At 41.7% G+C, this 23115-nt stretch overlaps 1 protein-coding gene across 1 annotated transcript in view; it reads left to right on the forward strand.

Moving 5' to 3' along the window:
- Positions 1 to 21497, forward strand: part of NUAK1 (NUAK family kinase 1) — a 50345-nt gene extending 28848 nt beyond the window's left edge. Inside the window, exons 3-7 of the mRNA XM_009565647.2 lie at positions 7670 to 7821; positions 9126 to 9191; positions 16171 to 16290; positions 16584 to 16716; positions 17569 to 21497. Of these exons, the coding sequence (XP_009563942.2) occupies positions 7670 to 7821; positions 9126 to 9191; positions 16171 to 16290; positions 16584 to 16716; positions 17569 to 18722 (1625 nt within the window). The 3' untranslated portion in view covers positions 18723 to 21497. The remainder of the gene's footprint in view (positions 1 to 7669; positions 7822 to 9125; positions 9192 to 16170; positions 16291 to 16583; positions 16717 to 17568) is intronic.
- Positions 21498 to 23115: the final 1618 nt, after the last annotated feature.

Below are 23115 nucleotides of genomic sequence, written 5' to 3' on the forward strand. Positions count from 1 at the left end.
TAAACATGTGTTGGACCAAGCATGACAGTGAAGTTACATTTGGTACATACAGGAATGAGCTCTTGAGTCTTTGTATTGTGAAATACAGTGCCTATGTGAGCACGGTTTCTCTGCTGGAGAAGTTGTCCTTGGTCAGCATAACCATGCAGAAAAGTTCACCCATTTGCAAAATGCACTCAAAACTGAACAGATTATTAGCAAACACATTTCTGGAAATAGTTTAATGAAGGTTTTCTATGAAGAAAGACTATTAGGATCACAGTTTGGTGCCTGTGGAACACGATGATATTAATGGGAACAAGTAACTGAAGGAAAGCATGTGCTGAAGTGCTTTGCTGGATTGGGGCCAGGATGCTTAGAACAGTGCTGGACCCTTCACAGCAAAAAGGCACAAAAAATGGATTTCCCATTTAAGAGGCACTTCTTAATTTTTTTTATTTTTTTTTTAGATTGCATTTTTGTACTTTTAAGAAAAAGCACAGAGATTCTCCATCATGCATCTACCAGTCCACAATGACTTGAGCAGGGTGGCATGCTTTGGTTAATCAGGGAACTGGTTCAGCTCTTCTGTACTTTCAAATCCCAAAGGCAATGGATCTGATTTGACACTACATGTACATTCTCACACTTTGTGCCAGACTTCGTGCAACAAAAAGCAAATGCACACGTGGTGTTTCAGACGCACATAGGCCTATCTGCAGTGCAGGGCTCCTTAAGTTGTGTCGGTGAAGTCACTGTGTCATCAGTGAAAGCAGTTGCCTTGCCTAAACTCTGCCTGGGTGGCAGCTGGCAAGGTGTGCATGTGCGAGCCGTTGCTGATGAACTGTGTCCTCCCAGCAGCACCAGCTCAGGCAAGCACTCGTGCCATCGGCTGCGCTGCACACCCCTTGATGGGGCAGGCAGGTGGGGACCAAGGTGGCAGCTGATGCCCTTGACAGGTTTGTGTGTGTGCAAAACAGTTATGCGTCTCAGGCTGACAGTGATGGAGAGGCAGTCCCAGCCTCCGTCCGAGCCTCTGCTATGTCCTGGTTTTCAGATGTAACCAAAACAAACTTTAGTGTGTAATGACTTCATCCCTTTGGTGTTCAAAATACCTGAAAAAGTCAAAACATCACGTGGATGACTGGGCTCTAAACAAGAATGATGAAAATTGGAAAGCTGGAATGATTTTTTTTTTTTTTGACTTAGCCAAGACAAAGTACTTCAGCAGTGACACTGTGTAGCCACACTTCTAATTGGTTTCCTCTAATTATGTAGGCTTTTGACCTTCGAGTACTTTATTCCCATTGTACTCAGTTGATAACATCCAAGAACATAAAGTAATATTTTGAGAGTCTGGCGATAGTAATGAAACAAGTGTAAACTAACTTAACACTTTGGTTACCATACTCTAACCTTTATGAATTTCCTGTCATTCAGGATGATCACCTAAATAAAGCTTTGTTGGACAGGACATGAACTCAAACGTGAGATCACTGGCAGTTCCAATTCAGATGTCAAAATGATTGCAAGTAACAGTGTCAAATGTTTCCATCTTTCCATTTACACAGTCCTCCCACTGCCATGTAAATGTTTGCCTGTCTGAAGTTCCTCAGTAGTTTGTAATCACAATTTAAAAAAAGGCAGAATTAGCTCTTGTATTCTTTCCTAAAACAAAAGACAATTACTATAACATGTTATTGTTGCCACATTAGCAACTCATTTTTCCTTCATTTTCAAAGAGTAGACCATCAAAATCTGCATAACCTCAGCCTCATTCTCCGAGAAACAACACCAGCCAGGATAATGATCCTCGTTCTGATTTAATCTCCTCAATGCGGAGTAAATTCTAGCATGTTGTCAGATTTAAAATTATTATTGCAGGATCTTAATTACATTCCTTTAATTTAAGAAGAGATGCAATTCAGCTGAATGAGGCCATAATTCAGGAAAATAATTTAACACAGACTTAGCTTTAGAACACATACTTTATGTCTCACTATCTTCAATTAAATTGAACATATGCATAAATGTACGCATATGCATACAGGTGGGTTCATACATTGGACTTTGGATATTTTCATGCCTGCTGTATACTCTATTATTATTATTAATGTAATAATAACAATAATAATAATAAAAAATGCCAAGGGGCTTTAAAGCTTTCAAAGCAGCCAAGAACACAAAATATCCATTGGGGTGAATTTCCAAGATAAAAACATTTTTCAGTATTCACATGTCTGTTTGAAGAATAATTTGAGCCTTATTAAACAAGTGAGGTAATTGAGGTCATACAAGACTTTTCTGAATGAAAAGGTTATTCTAGTCTGCATCTCCAAAATTAAAAACAAACTTGCTTGCTCTTTTGATTTGGCTGACCTTTAATAAAAGAGCATTTTGTAGCAGTGGAAAGGTACTTCTGTCTGTGGCTGTTAAGAGAGTAATAAAAATACCGCTGAATGGAAAGACACCAGATGGAAGGAATGTCAACATACTGGAACTAATTTAGGAGATTGCTCTGATAGAGAGCAAAGGCATGAGGAGAATTCAAATGGTTCCAGTGCGAAGAGATTGGCTGCCCCTCTTAAACTAACAAACTAAAATCCTTACCCTAGGGTTACATGTAAACCAAATGGAATCAGCCCACAAGGAGGTAGTCCATTAAGGGGGGAGGAGGATTCTAACCCACTCAGCACTCATGTATACATGCATGGAGGAAGGGCTTTGTTTTGCTTTTGTGTTCTGCTTTGTTTTGCTTTTTATGTTTGGTAGTAAGTAAGTCCAAAGCAAACTGTTCTAATACAAAGGTGTACAAGGTACTATTAAATCTTTCTACTGATGTTTGCAAAAACATGCCCGTGTGGGCTTTGAACACTTTTAGGGTGAGGTCCATCTTAGCATTTAAGAGGGATAGGGAGTGTGATTATTCAGTGTTAAACTTGTCCCATGGACTTTCAATGGAGGCAACTTCAGTGTAGCTAAAGGAAAGAACTTAGCAGTAGGATTGAAAACAGCGCTGATCAGGAAAAGGTCCCTATGCAACTAGTGCCATTTGAAAAATGGAAAGCTGTAGATAGAAGCTGAGTTTATAATTTCACAGCCTTTAAATATAAATAAGTGGAGAGATTATATGCAAGAATTATTACTATAGTAGAACAGCCTGTGAAAGAGACAGATTGTTGATGTTACAGAATGTACTTTGACTCAGATATGTCTTTGGTAGTGAGAAGTAAAGTTCTTTCCCAGTTTCACATTTATATTCTTCAGTGAGCTCTGAAGCCAGCAGATTTGGTTTCAATTATCAGCCTAGAAGTATAGAACTTACTTTCTGTCATTTAAAAAAAAATAGCAGACATATAAGAGTTAAGCAGGAAGTGTAAAGAAAAGCTGCAAGAGATCTTTTTTTTTGACCACTGCATCTAAAGCATCATTTACTTCTTGGGTAGAGTCCTACTCTTGGCCTTTGCTAAGGTTCTTGAGGTGAACAGACTTGTAGCCCACTGGGAAATGGTGTTTCTCCACGTTGGCACAACCCATGTGTTAGTACATTAACACAGTACTCTTGCTTATCTCTTGGGGATAAAATCACATTGTTCCTTGCACCTTGTGGTACATCGTGTGCCTGCTCCCTGGTTCCTGATGTGCTCTCACAGTGCTGACCCTCCTTCCTCCCTTGTGGCCAGGTGGAAGTGTAGCTGCTTCAGAAGTCAGTTCTTCATCCTGCAGAGTCACTCTGCCAAGGAGCGCTCTCGTTTTGCAACCGCTGTCTTGCACTGCTTGACCACTATGGCTGAGACAGTGCAACAGTTCTCCCACCACACTGAGGCCTTGCTGCAGCTCTCTCAGCATAACTCAGCTTGTAGAGTGGTGGAAATAAACACAGTGGCTCAGAAATAAATGATACACAGCTTGTAGCAAGCATTTCTCCTGCAGCTGTCTCGTCTAATAGTGGAGCTCGTGCCTTGTAGCTAAGCAACCCCCATCTCTTGATTTGTGATTGACAGACCATCTCTCCTGCTACCATGTCTGGGTGTTAATACCGACAGTTCCCTGCTTATCTTATTTGGCCAGCTGTTTGCAGACTATCGACGGTGTGAAAGAAGCAAGAGCAGCCCCACCTTTCTCATACATGACCTCCCTCCTTCCCTTGACCCCGTTCATAGTTGATGAGCAGGCTTGTGCAACATGGCCATCCCATCAGAAGCAACCTGCAGGGTGTTCCTGGGGCACAGTATCCTGCTGAAGCCTTGCTTCTCTGTCAGCAGTAGCTGCAGCCAGGGTTCAGGCACGTGTCTAGGCGGGGGTGAGTTTCGGAATGAATATGCAGTAGCGTGGCAGGTAATAAATCATCTACAACAAAAACAAAAAGTGAACCAAACAGTCCCAGAAGCTATATGTAGGCAATCCGTCCGTCATCAGCCTGCAGGTTACAGCCCAGGTGTTAACAGGGCAGTGTATTTATTACCTCATTATTATTTGCAGTAAGTCAATCCAGCCTTTAATTAGTGCCCTTCTGTCTTCCCCCAGCCGTTAGCCACAATGCTTTTTTGGAGAGTATGTTTATAAAACTACATAGTGAGCTCAGAAAGGAAATTCAGAAGTGTCTGTATGAAGTCTGCCTGGCATCCCAACTACCTCTGCAAAAATTCATGGTGTACGTGGCTGATGGTCTGAGACTTGCCAGAATACCACTTTGTTACATGCCTGATAGTTTTGACCACTGAATTCCCCTCTGTAAGATTGTCTGTATGTATAGACATAAATTCTACTGCCTTTCCACTCCTCCCTTCTTCAGCAGCGGCTCTCATTCAAGGTGTTTTTGTCTGCTGTTTAGTCCCCTCTCTACAGGAAAGTAGCTGCACACCCTTTCATGAGGTTCAGCTGATAGGATGGGGGTGCTCTGAGCTGAAATGATGCAGTTGTAAAAAAATACCTCCCACCCCCTGGGAAAAAATGATTCTCCATTCACCTCTTCTCCTTGGTGAAGAGATAAACTCATGTTTAATTCTGTAATTGTCCAGCTATGATGATGCTGAGGAGGCCTCTGTAATGTCATCTGAGTCCAAGGGTAGTGTCCTTCTTACAATTATTCCTCATGAAGAAAAAGAATGTGCCAATTTGTCCTGAGTATCGTGCTAAACTGAAAACAAGTTGCTGGAATTCTTTGATTCTCGTTGGTTCTCGTGTGGTTTTGTGACAAAAATTTATAATTTGAAACAGTGATTTATACTTTCCTAAATTCAATTTTAAAGTATTAGTTTTCTAGCAGCTATAAGAGAAAATTTGAAATGGAAAGTACTTGTAATTACACATTCCTCCAAGCCAAGTGCTTTCTGCTTAATTTCTGTTGAAATGTAGAATATGTTTGGATCAGGACTTGTATTAATATGGCAGATTTTAGCCCAGAATAAACAGATTTTGGAATTTAGAACTTCAAAACATAAAGGATGATTTGATAGAACTCTCATGCCTGAGTAACGAAGGCAAGACTTTAATAAAAATGCTGTCTGGAAGAATGCTTCATCATAGCAGGGCTGTTATTGCTGTTATTGTCATCATCAGCACTGAACACCTGGTGGGGCATCAGCAGTAAGAGAAGCAGGGTGCAAAGAGCCGAGGGCTGCTTCGCCCCCGTCTGTGCCCCTCTGGTGAGGCAAACATACCCCTGAGCTCAGGGTGGTCCTTGGCTGGTGGTGCTTGGAGCCTGCGCTCCCAGGAGAGTCCACAGAGATCAGTGGTGCCATGTGGCAACTTCACCTATATGTGCATGATATAATAACCCCTGAGTCATTCAATCAACTGGGGGGAAGGGGATTCAGGGATTTTTGTTTGTTTGCTTGATTTTATTTTGTTTTTTAATCAAATCTCTTAAATAAAAGCAATTTTAGTGATTTGTCTCATCTTACTGAGACGATTTCTTTTTGTCTTCTGAAACAACCGTTTCTCTAACAAGCCTTTCTCAGCTTGGAAAACAAATGTGTGCATTACTGCTTTATTGGTAACACATCCCAGCAGTTCCCTGTATGACACAAGGCATGTTCAGTTTTTCCCAGACAATATCAGTCTGTCATTCGTGGAGAGGATGCTTTAAGTATAATCCATCCAGAGACAGCTCTTCCAGTTTCCGAAGTTTATTGCTAATGAGGATGCACATAGGATGTAATCACTGGCAGGAGCCTCTGCTTCGGGGTGCAGTGAGGCCAGCAGACAAGTAAGCAGCCAATTTTATCTGGCTGTTTGCTCTCTCTTTTATCAGAGCTGTTTGGCTGGAGTTCAGGAGTGTTAGAGGGAACTGCAGAGGCTTTGGCTTGCGGAGTTGAGTGACAAGGTGTGATAAGACATGAGACAAAGGCTAAGAGCAGCAAATATCTGCATGAGAGAGGCAGCTTCACATTTCACTGCAAAAGCTGAAGTTGTTGTGTTGTTTTGGTTTTTTTAAATACCACTTCAAGACTACTGGCTAAGCTTTGCTAAAGATATGTAGGAAGGCATCATTCCAATAGGGCTGGTCAAAACTAGCATCTCTTTGTAGTAACCTCTGTAACCTCATTAATTTGCAGATGCCTTGCTGCCAGTGTGACCTGGCCTCAGCAGTCTGCTGCCATAGATAAAAAGAGAAGGAAAATCACCATGTTTAAATATGAACAGTGGTTATTTATGGCAGGTGCAATCAGTTTCCAGTGAGCTGCAGTGGATTTTCAGTGTCAGAAGGGAAAAACTACTCAGCAGCCAGGGCATTGTGGCAATTCAAGACTACTCACAGCCTGCTTTATTAGATTAAGTGTTTAGTTATCTGCAAATCCCAGTGAAGTCCTTGACAGCACGTGGCACAGAGTGCCATCAGCCTCAAAGAACAGTCAAGCTGTGATGTGTATTAGATGAACGTTCTTTGCATTGCTTACATGGGAGTTGCACATTGATGCCAGCTCGGTGCAAATAGTGAAGGATATATCTACAGCATGCAGTGGGACATGCGATGGAGGCAGGAGTAAGATTGAGGATGTATTGGGTGCATGAGGTGGGATGCAGAGGCATACTGACAAGACGTGTACAGCTCTGGAGACGTAGCAGCTACTGCTTACTTAGGTGTCTGTGCCTGCTATATTGGTGCACAGAGTTGGGCTAGAAGAAGATACATATATCTACTGACTTCTTTTGATGGCAGCGGAAGGCAACTCACAGTCATTACAAACCAAATAGCAATTCTGTGTTAGTCAGTCACTGAAGACAGTGTTTATTATGCTTTCTATTAACCCGTTCCAAATGATGGTTCCAAAGGAACCTCCAGTTCCTTTCTGTCCTCTGGCCTCAAAAGCACTGCTGGTAAGAGGCAGTCCCTGTTGAAGCTGGGACTTATATACAGACGTCAGTGGCCCAAGTGGCCCCCTCACCTCACCTCATTAGGATCAAGTTGACTTTGCCACCTGTGACCCCATATTATAAAGGCAAAGACTTTCTTTCGTGTAGCCGTATGAAAGTGAAATAGCCTCAATGGTTGTAATCCTCCTCTGGAAAAATATAGCTTTGGTGCCTGCTTTTTGCAGTGAGGTTGGTAGTATACCTTTCCAGGCTGCAGTGATGACGCAGGATGTGTTCAGCGATCCTAAGTCTTCTTCACCCTTTAAAGTGTCGGTTTTCAAGTGGATTGAATCAATTGTGGCATTTTTTTTTTTCCTTTTATCCTGTGCAGTGTTTGAAAATAAAGATAAGATTGTGATCATCATGGAGTATGCAAGTAAAGGCGAATTGTACGATTACATCAGTGAGAGGCGGCGATTGAGCGAAAGAGAGACAAGACACTTCTTTCGACAAATAGTCTCTGCTGTACATTACTGCCACAAGGTGAGCAAAGGATTTGATATTAAAAAATGCTCTTTGCAGGCTGAGTAGTGATTTCAAAGCATGTCTGATTCAACAGCATTCATTATTAGGTATGACAGCATGTGATTATATCAGTACAACAGGAGATATTCATTAAAAGCGCTGCAGTAGTTCCCTGCCTGTGTTTGAAGACTAAGGATGTTTTCCTGTGTTATGGCAGATACCAGCCACTCCCTTATTTTAGCCCTACATTGCATTTTTGCTTTGGAAATAGTTCTCCTGACATAAAAAAAAAAAATTAACAACATAAACTAGCAAAGGCATCCCATAGAACTTCTACAAAATTAATATATTCAAACAAATTATATTGTGCAATTTGAATATGCAAGCAAAGAGCTTTAGAATAGCAAATAAAATATATGAAAGAAAACAGCCGGGAGAAAGGTAGAGTGTTCATGTATGAGCTTTAGCATTCTGGATAGGCAAAAGTAACTTTTCCAGATGTGGCAGGAATACTAGAAAGATACCCTTTGCCAATGACTTTATCCATCATGGTACCCATTAGAATGGCAATTTAAGCAATTAAACCCAAGGTAGCTGACTGGCTGTCGTCATGGACCTTTCATCTCTGCTTATAAACCAACTGCACAGAGCCAAAACTTGCATGAGGCTAAAGGCAATGAGCAGCTAACACATTTTTTTATTTGAATTATCAAACACTTTAATCCTGATAAACAAGGGTGATTTTCAAAATCTGAAAAGCCGCAGCGTGCTTTCCTGTCTGAAAAGCTGCAGCCCTGACTCTGAAAAGCTGCAGTGCACTTCCCTGTGCACTTAGTTTTTCCCAAATTTCTTTAAAGAAGTCTCTGACCTTAACCCAACTTATACAGTCCATCCCTAACTTACACAGTCCTTTAGGATTCTAACTGCTCTGATCCACGTGGCTGCACATTGCGGGAATAAGGGCTTTTGTAAGGACTAACGTCATTGACAGAGATTGTTTTCTGGTGCCTGGGAAGAATATATTGCTTTCACACAGTGGGGACAGGATCTGGTCTGGAATTAAGTTCCAAAAAGACACCCCCCTGCCCCTCACCCCCCTTGCTGTTTTAGAAGCTTTGTGGGAGGACAGATTCCAGTCATTCTTCCCTTAACCACACACCAAATGACTAATACATTGCCTGTCACTAGTCACTGGGCTGTAAGTGTTATGACAGTGAAATCAGCCCTGAAATGTAGATGCAAAGACCACCCTGCCAGCTCACCTTTAATTTCCTAATATTTTCTAATGTTCTCCTCACTGGTTTTTAATTCCTTTTTTTCAGAACAGTGTTGTCCACAGGGACCTAAAATTGGAAAACATCCTTCTTGATGACAATTTTAATATTAAGGTAAGATTTTTTTTTCTCAGCTTCTCAGAATGGACTTGCATGTTTTGTAACATTTTTGTCCAAGGTATTAGAAGAGCTAGTGTTATGGCAACAGCTACTAAGCAACAGCATTTGGCAAGAGGCTCAGAGGCTTGGAGGTTGAGGAAAGAGCACCACTGGTGACAAGTCATACACGCCAAATGGAGCTTTGCCTAATGTGGGGGAGAAGGTCCTGTCCTGTCCCCCATGGGCCACGATTCCCAGAGAGGCGTCTGTTTGGTGGTAGGAAACAGCAGAGCATTTCGTGCAGTCGGGTTTATTGTACAAATGGTATTATTGCTGGCTGCTACAGGGGCTAGGAGAAAACTCTCCTGGTCTGCAGGGTTCAAGTGCCTCCTAGAGAACACTCTGAATGTCCTTTTGATCATGGCTGGAAAATAAGCAAATAGAGTTTCAAAATAAACCTAGTAAAGCACATGTGCTTCATTAGGAAATGGCCTTGGAACTCCAGACACAAACGTATACTTTGGATAGTGATGTCAGTGATGTCATTTCCATGTCATTTCTCCCCAGTGAAAGCATGGGAATGACCTTTTTTCCATGCTTCTTTTCTTCTTTCCTAATAGCTGTAGCACAAAGATAAATAATGCAGAGATGAGAGTGGTTTCCAGGTAGCTAAACCTGTTTCTCTTTCAACTTTGTTCCTCCCTGGCTAGCTGGATGTAAGGGTGGCAGGGTGCTCTCATCTATGGGTGAACAAATGGAGGGAAGGACGCCAAAGAGTTTCTGCTGATGCTTTGGCATCCTTGCTTAATTAACAAAGCAATTGAGGAGCTCCCTGTGTAGCCAAGTATCTAAATAGCCCCGATCTTCATTTTGTCTCCACTGAAAGCAGCAAGGCTGCACGCACTGCCTTCTGCACTTCATGCTGGAGAGATTGTCTTCATTTTAAGCTGATGTGCAATGGAAATGGAAAGTAACATATGGTAGCTGCCATCTGTGTAATGCTGATGACAGAAGCTAACTTGGATCAACTAGTGGATTAAAGGCACATAAATATGTGGTTTCTAAAAATAGGCTTTTACAGAAGGCCTATCCAATGCAATACTTGGATGTTTTGCCATTAACATCCAGTGTTAGTGCGAACCTCCTCACTCCTGTTCCTACAGAGACACCGGCTGCAGCAGCCTGAGCTGTTCTCAGCAGCACTGAAAACAAAAAGTAGCCTTTCTAGGACATTGTATACGGAACAGGCTTCTGCAGGCAGGATGACCTTTCTTTCCACATTACAAGCCAAACTATCTTCCCAGCTAATCAGAGAATTCTTGAGAGAAAAGAGGAATTTGGGGAATTTGCTGGCTGTGGTCGCCTGGATCTCTGCACTGTGGTCTTCATATGCAAAACCAATCACTTCCTCAAGCCTCTGGGGAACAGTGCTTTGTCAAAAGGCTCCACTTCCTCCCCCGTCTTATTTATGAGAGTCTAATTGTCCTTTGGGGAAAGCAGGAGAATGGGGCAGGGAAAGGGATGGGTCATGGTGTGTTCACCTCCAGACCATGGAGATGACCGAGGGGCTTCAGAACCACATGCGCATTTCAGCTGCCATAGCAAGTAGCACTGCTGTGGAAGAAATTTGGTTTGCTGCAACTCCCAATATTCCTTCCAATAATTTTGACGTCTTTTTCACAAAGGCTTCCCATTGCTGAACTGAGCTGTATTTAAGCTGCCATGTAGGTATTTTGTGTGTTTCCAGCCATTCCTCAGTTACTTCTCTGCAAACCTCTGCACGCCTCAGCCTGGGTGGGTGGCTGCAAGCTCCCCTTTTGTCCCCTGCTAACTATTTCTGCAAAGCCTGAAAAGAAAATTAAAAAAATAGACTGACCTTAGGATATATTTGGAATTTTATACATCTTACTGTCAACAGTGTTTGAATTTGAGTTACTTCAAGAGATAACTATTTGTATTGTTTCCCTTTTTCTCCCCACTCACATTTTTTATCTCTTGTGACTAAGATCAGCTTTGAATACTCGATGTTGAGCACACTGCCACTATTTCCCAGATGCTGAAACTTTGAATGTGTTACTGTGGTTTCTACATTACTTGCACAGAATTTTACTTCCTACTTTTTCTTTGTTTCGCTAAACAGTAACCGTTGGCAAGGAGACACATATGGAACTGTAAATTATTTATTAGGAGTAAATTTATCAGGTCCCCGTTCTGAGAATATTTATATATGGCTTATTCAGGCAGAAAAAGAGAAATATGCAGTTTGGGGTTTGTTTTTGACTGATGGCTTCAAATACTTAGTGGAAGGCATTTTCTAGAAATGGAGTGATAGTTTTATCTGTACTTTCCCAGTATTTATATTTCATTCAGTGGATTACAAAGCTCTTACACAATTGGCAGTTTGATTTTAAGAATAAGAAAATGAAAAGAATCCCTTTGTTCTTGGGTGCAATGTGCACTTAAATACATGTTTCTGAAGAAGCCGGTGATCTATACGTTATAATATACTCAAACGTGTCAGAGTAATGTGAATTAAAAATCAGGTACTGGCCATGTATATCAACTTAGCAAAACTTTGAGAACAGGAAATAAAAGAGGACAAGTAATCCTTTAGAAATTATTATCCAACCTAAAAGAGCCCTAAGCCGTTTTTACATGATACTACATTAACTTGGAAACCATTCTTAAATTTTAGCTCATTTAATGAAGGTCACAAAGCAGTGTATGGAGACATAATCAGATTTTTTGAAGAGTTATGTTAGTGAGTAAAAGTGTCTAGAAACGGAGTCATGTGTTGGGAGTACAGCATCTAGGAAACACCGGTGTCTGGAAACTGACAAAAAATTACATGATTTGAAGAGTTCTGCAGGTCTACCGGCCAGAGGTGGGGAGTAATGAGGGGAAAAAAGTGATCTGATCTGTGGTATATGTTTTTCAGGGACTTGGTGTATGCGATAATATTTCCTGCAAACTGTTACTTAAAACCCCTAAATGCTGCAAACACAATTTAAAAAATGAGTTTTGAACACTTGTGAGACTGAGCACGCACAGAGATCTATGGCGTAGATGGAGTTCATCAAGCCAAGTAATTAAACAGTGCTTCCCAGATACGCACTCAACTATCTTGCAGAAACCCTGAGTAGGAATATTTTTTCTGGGAGCTAGCCTGTCGAAAGTGGGACACAATCTTAGAGCTAGACCTCACCAAGGCACTGCAGCCTCCCAGGGCAGACAAATGTTATTTGCTTTCTTACCTTGTTCATGATGCCATATTCTTTAAAGAAATAATGCAGTGATAAAAGTAAGGTTTCTGCAGCATGTACAAACTTCTCCTTACATTCATGTGCCAGCTGCTAGCAGCACAGTTCACCTTAAAATTTACTCCATTTTCATTTCAGCTGCCCATACTTGCTGCCTTCTACTCTCCAGCTATGGGTAGCTCCGAGCTGTCTCCTCTGCTTGCCCTGGGTTCCTTGGGGTGGGTACAGCTGTTCCCGTACTGTGCATCAGCAGAGCAGCCTCTTGCTGGCATTTTCATTCCATCAAGAGGTTATTGTCATGTATAATCCTAACGCAGCTGGAGGTCAGCAGGATCAGGCAGGCAGCAGTGCTAAGGTGACCCCAAAGCACCGAAGGAGCTGCCCTGGTGAGTGAGTTGGTGTGTTAGTTGGCGAGTTAGAAAGCTTTATGGTAAGAGATTTGCAACAGCTTTAGATGTCTGTCTTTGGCAGTTTTCAAAAAAGCCTTCTGGTGGTACCCTCTTCTCTTCTTTAGTTTTATAAGGACTGAGGGTGCTAGGTTTTGGCTCGTTGTAGGTATGAATTTACTAGAAGAACTAGAATCAGGGAGAGGGTGTAGCTGCCTCCGTTCTCCCATAGCTCCCGCAGTTTGACCTGATGGATACCACAGGTCCCTAAGCACTGCAGCTCTCCCCAGTGCCGAAATCCCACAAAATGCATGCAGGGAGGTGGAAAGAAACTGCTACCCAGTGCAGCAGCCAGGGAATTAGTGCCTTTTGCTGGTCTATCCAAATACCGTGTCTCTGCCCCTAGGGACTCCTTGCTCGTGCAGCCTGGCACGATGGAGGGGGCCTCCTTGTTCACAGTAGAGCTGTGGCGGCTCCTTGGCTGGGAATTGCACCTAAAAGAGATGTCTAGCGGAGGTTGACGTAAACAGTATGATCAACCCCAAAGTGATAGAAGGAGAGAAAAATGCAAGTATAATAGTAACATAATCCTACTAACTGCACTTTCTTTTGCGCCAGTAAGGGAACACCAATCAGACTAACCACTGAAAACCCATGAGGGTTTCAGATGTACAGAGTGAGTGTGTGTAATTGGGATTTACCTTGCTGGAAGTCTCACCCACTGCACATACGTTTCATTTGCTTTAAGGGACCTAATTATTTCTCTGTCTACAGTACAGAGAGACAGATTTTTAAGTGGGATAAACCTGACAATTTCCATGAGAGTGAACTTCATGGAATTTATTGTCCACACTTAAACAATAAATTGCACCTGGTTTATCATAGCTAACAGTAAATATGAAACACACACCTCCTGAAGCAAGGGGAATAAAAATCCATTTCCTCACTCCTCCCAATTTAGGAAGTTTTTTTGACTTGATGCCTTACTTCCATTTAAGTGCCAAGAACATGAAGTAATGTTGGTTTCTATTAATCTTGTTTTGGAGGGCATGACAGTTTTAATGGGAAAGCTGATAAACATCAGTCTGTGAGTATGGGAGTGGACTGTAACATAAATACTCTTTTCCTGAATGGACAAAATGAAAACATGAATGCCCAAGTCTGAGAGTTTCTTAGTGTGAACAATGGTATGTGTATCCCTATATATATATATTCATGCACATCCACATGCATTTTATACATTCCACGGTGTTAAGGGAATGTATTTTCATAAGGAATCACACTGTGAAGTGTTTGTCCTTGTCTTAGTTGCATCCTGAGCTAAAATAAAACTCAATGACGAGCATGAAATTTTAACACTGAAATAATCCCGTTCTTCCCCTGATTGACAGGGTCCACTTCACAAGGCTTTAAACCAACTTCCTGCAAGCCAGGCAGAGTGACTTGATAAGAAAGTGGATTTTAGGGCAATTAAGTGCAATCTGAGCCATGAGAGTATGTTTGCAGACTGCAATTGTACACCAGCTGTTTTCAATGATGTTCCAGCCATACAATGAAGATTTTACAAACCACATTTATTTAAGGACTGAATTTTCTTCTGTGGGTTGATAATATGCTGTCTGGGGGACTGTGTGAATTCAAACTATGAATGGATATGGTGAGATGAATTAACATTAATGAACAGGAATCAGCTGCTCTTTGAGCAGGACGAGTCCAAACTGTCGGTGTAACACCTGCATAAGCAGAACATCAAAATAGGAGAGGGTGAAGCAGGAAATCTCTTTTTTTTTGCTCTATGACTTCAAAAATTTTGTGAAAATGGTGTTTTTAAAAAAGTTCTGATTTCTAACATAAAGGTGTCTCTATCCATATATCAATATCTGTATCTATTTACAGATAAATTGTGTATAAATATTTCTGTTTGGGGGTAAAGAAAGAAAATTGGGAACTTCTGTCCATACTTTGCCAACTTTATTAATTTTTGTCTCAACTGTGACATTTCTAGGTGTGTCTGTCGGAGTTTAGATAGTAGAGACAAAGACTTTTTGTCTCCTAAGAGTTCACTAGACATTGCAATTAAATAGGTATTAGAGGAGGTGGTGATACATGTATGAGAAAACCAGGAGTGAATGATACTGCTAGTAAATCCTTTTTCCTTTCCCCTTCCCTTCCCTTCCCTTCCCTTCCCTTCCCTTCCCTTCCCTTCCCTTCCCTTCCCTTCCCTTCCCTTCCCTTCCCTTCCCTTTTGTGAAAATTCCTAGGATTTAATTTATTTCTGGTAGAAAAGACACAAATGAGATGAAGAAAACCCAGAGAGAACTCCTGTCTGTTATAGCTGTAATACTTTTTCTGTGCTTGTGCTTTATGGTTTTTACATATGCCTTATGTTGATAGTGGGCAGTAGTAAAAGTGCCTCTGGAAAACAGAAGCATTTGGATTTTTAACAAGATAAAAAATGAGTTGTGTTGCCTTGTGTGAGAGAAACAAAGGAAATGCAAAGGTTGTGGGAGTATTTAGTGTTGCTATCCTCAGCTTTTGTTTTGTAAGAACAAGAACAGAGAACTGAAGTAAACAAAATGTTTGGACCTGATCCTGCAATTCCTACTTGGGCAAAATTCCCAACAGTCTCAAGAGAAGTTTTGTTTGTGTTGGGAAAGCCGGATTTTGGCCCATTGTTTCCAGTTAGGAACCAGACTTGTGTTTATTATCTCATGATAGACATCTCATGTGCTTAACAGCTCAGATTCCTTAGCTGGAGTCCCTGAATCTGAAGAATTAGTGAGCGCTTCACTTTCCCCCTCCTTCAAGCACAGCTAAGTTCCAGATGATTTAAAAGATCACTTTCTTCTGTAATGCTTAGTTTCCTGTGACACTCATGCCTCGCTCCTCCAGTTGGATTTGAAGGTCTTGGCTTTTGTCTTGTGTGTGCATGATAAGAATGGTAGTACTTTCTGCTTGCCTTCCTTTTATTAATGATATTAATGATTATACAAGATCAAGAGCAATCAGTGGACAGCAGGCCCAGTGCCTCCCAGACTATCTTTGCAAGCATATGTAATTAATCCAGGATAAAATTACTGACAGTTATGTGAATGAAACAGTGACAGTCTGTGAATGAAACCAAAGCATCCATGCTGCTGATCTGTAGCACTTAATCTGGGGACCCTTCTTCTCTGGATAATTATTCGAGAGAAAAGTTAAAAAGTCATAGAATACTGGATTGGCCAGGGAACTTGAGAGACTATTCACATTGAGATCCCTGCCCTACAGGTCTTTCCTGATAAAAGATTTTCTGTTGCATTAAGATATTGCTAATACTACAAATGCCTTATGCAATTCTATTTGCAGATTGCTGATTTTGGACTCTCCAACCTTTATCAGAAAGACAAGTTTCTACAGACCTTTTGTGGAAGCCCACTGTATGCTTCCCCTGAAATAGTTAATGGTCGACCCTACAGAGGTCCAGAGGTAAGAAGAGTCAGCTTTTCCATGGTGACATGAGCATGTGTTTGACGATAATGTTCTTGAGGGTTAGTGTTAATGCCAGTGTTATTGCATATATGGGTTTGCTTGGGTCTTTCTCATATTGAAAGTTCTCAAGCTGCTTTTCCTTTCCTTTGCCTGTGGTTAGTCAGATGTTTGATACTGGTTTGCCCATCAGTAGACGCAGCTGGAGGTGATGCTGCTCTTGTGGTGCTAATGGCAGGGAGAAGGGCGGGGATAAGCTTTTCTGGGCTTCACACGTGTTGTCTCTGTTTCAGGTTGACAGCTGGGCCCTTGGTGTATTGCTTTACACTCTGGTTTATGGAACAATGCCCTTTGATGGTTTTGATCACAAAAATCTCATCAGGCAGATCAGCAGTGGAGAATATCGTGAGCCAACACAGACCTCAGGTATAAAAAAGGAGTGAGGGAAATGTATTGAGCTGACAGGAGTTCAGAGTGGAGGGTTTGCCCAGCCCCTTCCAACTCCAACATGTTTTGGTGTCATGTTAGAATGATCATCTGAAAAAAACCCTCATTCCCCTGCTGACTTCATCTGCTATCAATTCCCATCTGGGTACAGCATTTACCAAAAGCCCTTTTGAAATTGAAGTTTTATAGCAGATAGATTTTATTGCCTTGGGGAAGCTGTAACGGGCTCTTTTAACTAGATCTGTGACAGTGGAAGGTCTGTTAGCTATTGCAAGTAGAATTGTTCAGACAAACTGTAAACCGATACAACATACTGCAACAGATCAGTCCTCTGCACTGTGGTGTATCACAAGCAGAGGCAAAATGAATGGTGAGAGCGATGCAGTCTCTTATCCAAGAAGGTAGGCCAAAATCTGAATTAATGCCTCTGTGTTCGCATTTTCTTCTACACAGAGGACAGCATGTTAAGCAGTCACCTGACAGAAAAGCATCATCTAAGTCTGGGTCATTGATTATAATGACTCCTAGCTTTAAACTTCTATGTACATATTATATTTAAGTGAATATTTTTCTTGTATCATTTGCTTAACATCCCTTTCAATTTTCTGCCTTCTTGCTCTCTATGAAAATATACCTTTAAAATATGCTGAAGACTACAAGTAATACTCAAATGCATTTTCCAGCATTGACTGATTGCCAAGGCCTTGCCCCCTTTCACTTCTCCTGTTGTAAGAAGCATATTTTTGCTCATTTGATTTGCTTCACACTTTCGTTTTAAACTGAAAGAACTAGGAATGCCCATATTCTATGTATTTTATTCTTTGTTCGTAGATGCTCGTGGTCTTATCAGATGGATGCTGATGGTGAACCCTGAACGCCGAGCAACCATTGAAGACATTGCCAACCATTGGTGGGTTAACTGGGGCTACAAGAGTAGTGTTTGTGACTGTGATGCCATGAGGGACTCTGAGTCTCCATTGTTGGCAAGGTTCATTGATTGGCATCACCGTTCTACTGGCCTCCAACCAGAGACTGATACCAAAATCAAGTGCCTTTCTAAGCCCAAAGGTCCTGAAGTCACACTAGAGAGACAAAGGTCTCTGAAAAAATCAAAAAAGGAAAATGACATTGCACAGTCCATCCAGGAGGGAGGAGCTGAAAATGCATCCAAATCCACCTCCAAGAGACCCAAAGGCATCCTGAAGAAAAGGAGCAACAGTGAACATCGATCTCATAGTGCAGGTTTCATTGAAGGAGTGGTCAGCCCAGTGTTACCCTCTGCTTTTAAGCTGGAGCAAGAGTTATGTAGGACTGGTGTAGCTATTAAAAGTGTTGTGGAGGGAGAGATAGCAGTCAAATATGGCACTAAGCAGTCTTCATTAATGCCAAAAAAAGGAATTTTGAAGAAGACTCAGCAGAGGGAGTCTGGTTATTACTCCTCTCCAGAACGAAGCGAATCTTCTGAACTCTTGGACAATAATGATGAGGCAGTTAACAGTGACACTTCTCCAGGGGTCACAGAGCCACCCAGAAATGGGTCATATGGCCATTCCTGCAGGCGTAAGGGCATCTTGAAACATAACAGCAAGTATTCTACCAGCAGCACTGAATCTGCTTTGATTAGCCCTGACACACCGACGCTGGAGGCCATGGAAGAAACTGTCTTGCCTGGGGATGCATTACCTCGAAGTTACAGTCGCCCTTCCAGCGTAATTAGTGATGACAGTATTTTGTCCAGTGACTCCTTTGATTTGCTGGATTTGCAAGAGAACAGGTCAAACAGACAGAGGATACGGAGCTGTGTCTCTGCTGAAAACTTCCTCCAGATCCAAGACTTCGAAGGACTTCAGAACCGCCCACGGTCACAGTATCTAAAACGTTATCGCAACCGTCTTGCGGACAGCAGTTTTTCCCTTCTCACAGACATGGATGATGTGACTCAGGTCTACAAGAAAGCTCTAGAGATCTGCAACAAGCTCAACTAGCAGAGGGAAGGTGGAAAGGGAGGGAAGGGAGTTTTTCTGTGTACCTTTATGATGGAGTAAGCCAGGTCACTGATTTGCTGACAATTGGTAGGTTTTGCTTCAAAGGAGCTGAGTGTACCTACTTAGCTGAACTCCTAGTAAAGTAGCCCCAAAGCCATCCCATCCTTCTCTAATTTTGTGTCCTCAAAATGTTACCTCCCTGAGCAGAGAAAAACCTTTGATCTTTGTATACGTGGTGAAAGTACATCAGGATCTAGCAGACAAAAACATCAACATTTGATGGCTCGAAGTCAAAAACAGAATTAAAACTGGAAGTGAGGGACATACATTTTGAGAGGCTTGTAATGAATGTTATATTAACTTTATCACGAGATGAGCTGAATTCTGGAAGTCAAATTTGGTTGTCTTTTAGAAAGAGAGCTTTTAGTTCTCCCTGAAGTTATTAGTCTGGATGCAGTCCTTACACATTGGGGATCTCTGGCTTGCATTACGCAGGAGGCCAGCCTAGGTGGTCACCATGGTCCCTTCCACCAGGGTGACCTGAGAGATTCTGAGCACATTCTGGGACAGATAGTTTGAGAGAATCATCCCAGAATAACCTCACAAGCAGGCATTCAGATCTAGCCCCTTCCACAGCCATTGTTCTTCAGTGGGCAAGGGACCCTAAAAGTATTTCCGATTACCACTCCTACCAGCAAAAAAAAGCAGTCACAGAAATGGTAGCGGGAGCTGGAAGGAATGGGTGTTATCAGCAGCTAAATGACCTTTTAAGGCATTTCAAACCATGGATTCAATTTGTGACTCTTACAAAATGGCCAACAAGATGAACGCCCAGACAAAGATGATCTAACAAAGGGTCTCAATGGTTAACTGACCTTCCAATCTAGAGTTCAGTTGCTGTCAGCAAATGGTGCCACCTTGCTGTTAGCTTATAGTATTTGAGGGTGACGTATAGTTTGCAACCAGAATGTTAGGTAAGGAAAAGGTTGTAGCACGTAGGAAATGGATAGAGGTCAGAAAGTTAGTGGGAAGATGCCTTTCTCCAAATGAAAATGTTTCTAGGTAGGTAGTAATGGAGCAGAAAGATTTGAGCGTTGAAATGGTAATGGTAGATTTGATAACAGAGTAAGAATAAATTGTGGGCCTCTCTCTATACAGTGTAGCTGGTACTGTGTGTGCAATCGAACCAGTCTGAAAAAACCCCGAGAAGGATATGAGTTTGTGTTCTCAGACATATCTGACTATCCAGACTGAAGGCTTCGACTCCCATAAAGGTACCACATGGGTCTACTGGATTACCTGAATGTAAGCCTATGTCAGAAAGGCACTGTGTGTTTGACAGGCCTGGGCAAACTGGAATCTTAAGGCCCATTTCAGTCTTATTTCCGTAAGCATATAGTCCCTAACTTTCTTGGAGGTGCGCTGGTGTGAATAAGTGGCAGTTTTCAGGCTATGATGTCAAATCATCCACAGCTGCAAAAATTAACTCCATTTGCATATCCAGAGCAGAAGTGATTGGGGCAAGCTCTGTTCTCACTCCTGCCCTGTAACTGGAACTGAAAGCAGAATTTAGCCCACTGTGTCCCAAATCCTCGAGATCATGTAGAAACTGAATAGAGTTCCTTTGGGGATTGCCTGGGAATCTGGGATAACACCATAAATCATTGACATTTGGGACAGGGAGCTATTTCACTTGCAGAACCCTTATTCGATGTATTGTGGTACTTAAGTCTGCCGATTCCTCCTAAAAATCAACTGGGCTGCCTAGCATAATGATGAATGAGCTTGAATTTACTAAATCAGTTAATCTGCCTCTGTGGAGAACCTTTACGTATTGTGAAACACTGGACCAAAATTGGCCCTGGGGTAAACGGCATCAATACCATGTAATCTATGAGAGATGTGCTCTCAGGTAGTCAAGTGAAATTTGCCTTACTGCCTATCTGCTCAGGAAGGGCAACTGCAGGTCATTTCTCTACAGATGTGTACCCCTGTAATATTCAGGTGTCCCATCTTCTCACAGGCCCTGCGTGTGCTGTTTTAGCCCATCTGAACTCAACACCTCTTTTTTTCAGTGTATTTAATAGATAAAAAGTTTGCTGTGGTGCATATTAAAACAACTTGACATAATCTCCCTGGCCTTTCTGAAGCAAGGATGGGCTTTGCAGCCACGTCTTATAACTCACGCCCTGGAGCATAAGAACCAGGTCCTCAGCTGGTGTAAATCAGCGCTGTCCCGTTGACGTGATGGAGCATCACATCAGTGGGTTTACGCTGATTGACACCTTCCCTGCAGATCTGGCACTAAACCTTGAATGGATTTATAGAGGTTTCAGGACAAAGGGAAGGGAAGTTAGCCAGCCATGGCAGGGAAGTGAGGAGCACCCCGAAGGCTCATATCTCCCGAGGCTTTTGCCCAGGCCTGCTTCCTTGTGTACAAATGTGAATGAGTGAGTGACTGCTTGCTGCCAAACTGGAAATGTTAAGTAGGGATTTACTGGCATGTTACTGGCATGTTACATGTTTACTGGCATGTTATCATTCCTAGAAGAGAAGAAAAAAAAACACTTGACTGCACATTGTTATTACTAGTGTTGTGATTTTATTTAATTTTTTTGTAATACAAAGTTGACTTTTTTATTTGAATTTGTCTTTTTTTTATTTATTGGTCTGAAAGCCATTTCAAAGGTATAATAATATATTTGGTGTAATTTAATTGGTGCAACATTATTTTACAGCTCCAGCCAAAATTGTTTGGTGTAATTTTTTGGGGTTTTTTTGTTTTTTTTTCTCCCAATCCTTGATTGGTTCAGGCTCTATGAGGCACACAGGGGAAAACGCTGGATAATCACCCAAAGTGTTTGTATTTTTAATCTGTTACTGTTTTTTATTAAATAAAATGAAATTAATGTAAATGTGAAGAGTTTCCCTCTGTCTCCCTTTCCTTTTTCACTGCGCATCAGCATAAGCCAGGGCCAAATGGTAATGAACTTGTCATGCAGAAATACCGCAGCATCTCAGCACATTGTACTAAGTTGTTTATGCAAAACTTCTTGGCTCGTTTGCGCGGTTGAATATAATGTGGGTGGCCACAGAGACTCCCGTGCTACGAAGCATTTGGCACTGCAATATACCCAGAGCTCTCAGCTATAGAAGTGGTGGAGAAGAATTAGCTGACTGAGGTTTCTCTGCTTGAAATGAATGAGGTTTGTGGGCCAGGTGTGCTCTAGGTGAGACAGAGCTGGCTGGCTGACCAGACATGGCACAAATCATTTGTAGCCCAGAGACTGATGACCACTGGCCTTTCCCCTTTCTGGTGGGGACAGTTTACAATGTTTCTGTTGATATAATTTAGGGATTGCTGGGGTGCAAAAGACTGGTGGCCATCCTCTGCTGTCAAATCTGGGACGATTTCAGTCAGATGGTTTTAAGCAGTCAGCATAGTCAGCTGCCGATAGGCAGAAAGGTAGTCAGCTTTCTTTTTTTTTTTTTGGAGTCTCCTTGATAACCAGAAGGATTTAGCCTGTTTTTTGTAGAAAGCACGTGGGCATCATAAGGGAAACTGAGTGTTAGGTATGCTGTTAGTGCTGGTGATTAGTTAAAATAAAGGAAATTATTGGCAATGGTTGGCAATAATAGGCATTGGTTGGCAATGTCCTAACATTGGCTCTGAGCAAGACACCATTAAACTTCACCCTTGATGTAGCCAGCCAAGATACCTGTGGAGTATATTCTGCTTTTTAAATGACTGTTGGTTTGGATTAGGATCCAAGATTTGGAAATCATGCAAAAAGAAGGCTTTCATTTTTCTAATTAATTTTCTCTCTCTTGAGCTTTTTAAAGTAAGAAGCCATGGATGTAGGTGCTAGGTTTATTCATCATCGCTGCTTAACAGCCAGTGGGAATAAAGGGAAAAGCCAATGATGCAGAAAGGCAAACAGCCGTTAGTGCATTACAAAGGGAATGATTAGCTGGTGTATGCTAAACAAGTAAGAAATTGTAAGGTATATATTCAAATTCTGAATGAGTGGTTTTGTACCTGAGGTGAATAAGGTCTAACTGTGTGGGTGATGGGTGTTGGAAAATGTAATGCAAGTCTCTTCTGCGACAGCAGTTATTAAACTACTTTTTTTTTTTTCTTAACATACTACGAAGAAAAGTGAAGTTGAGAGTAAACCATTTGTTTTGTTTTAAAAATAATGACTTTTAGAAAGTTCTGGATGGCTGGGTATGGTGCACGTATGTGGCAAACACTGAGGACCAGTTAGGTATATGTACTGCTCTGAGAGTACACACTTCTGAGGTGGGGTAGAGAGGTGGATGTCTAATTTTCCTGTTTATTAAAGGAGATAAATGTACAGTGATATGCCTTAGTTGAATTTACGTAATAAGT

Source organism: Cuculus canorus, chromosome 1 (assembly GCF_017976375.1).
Source record: "Cuculus canorus isolate bCucCan1 chromosome 1, bCucCan1.pri, whole genome shotgun sequence".
NCBI classification, from domain to species: domain Eukaryota; kingdom Metazoa; phylum Chordata; class Aves; order Cuculiformes; family Cuculidae; genus Cuculus; species Cuculus canorus.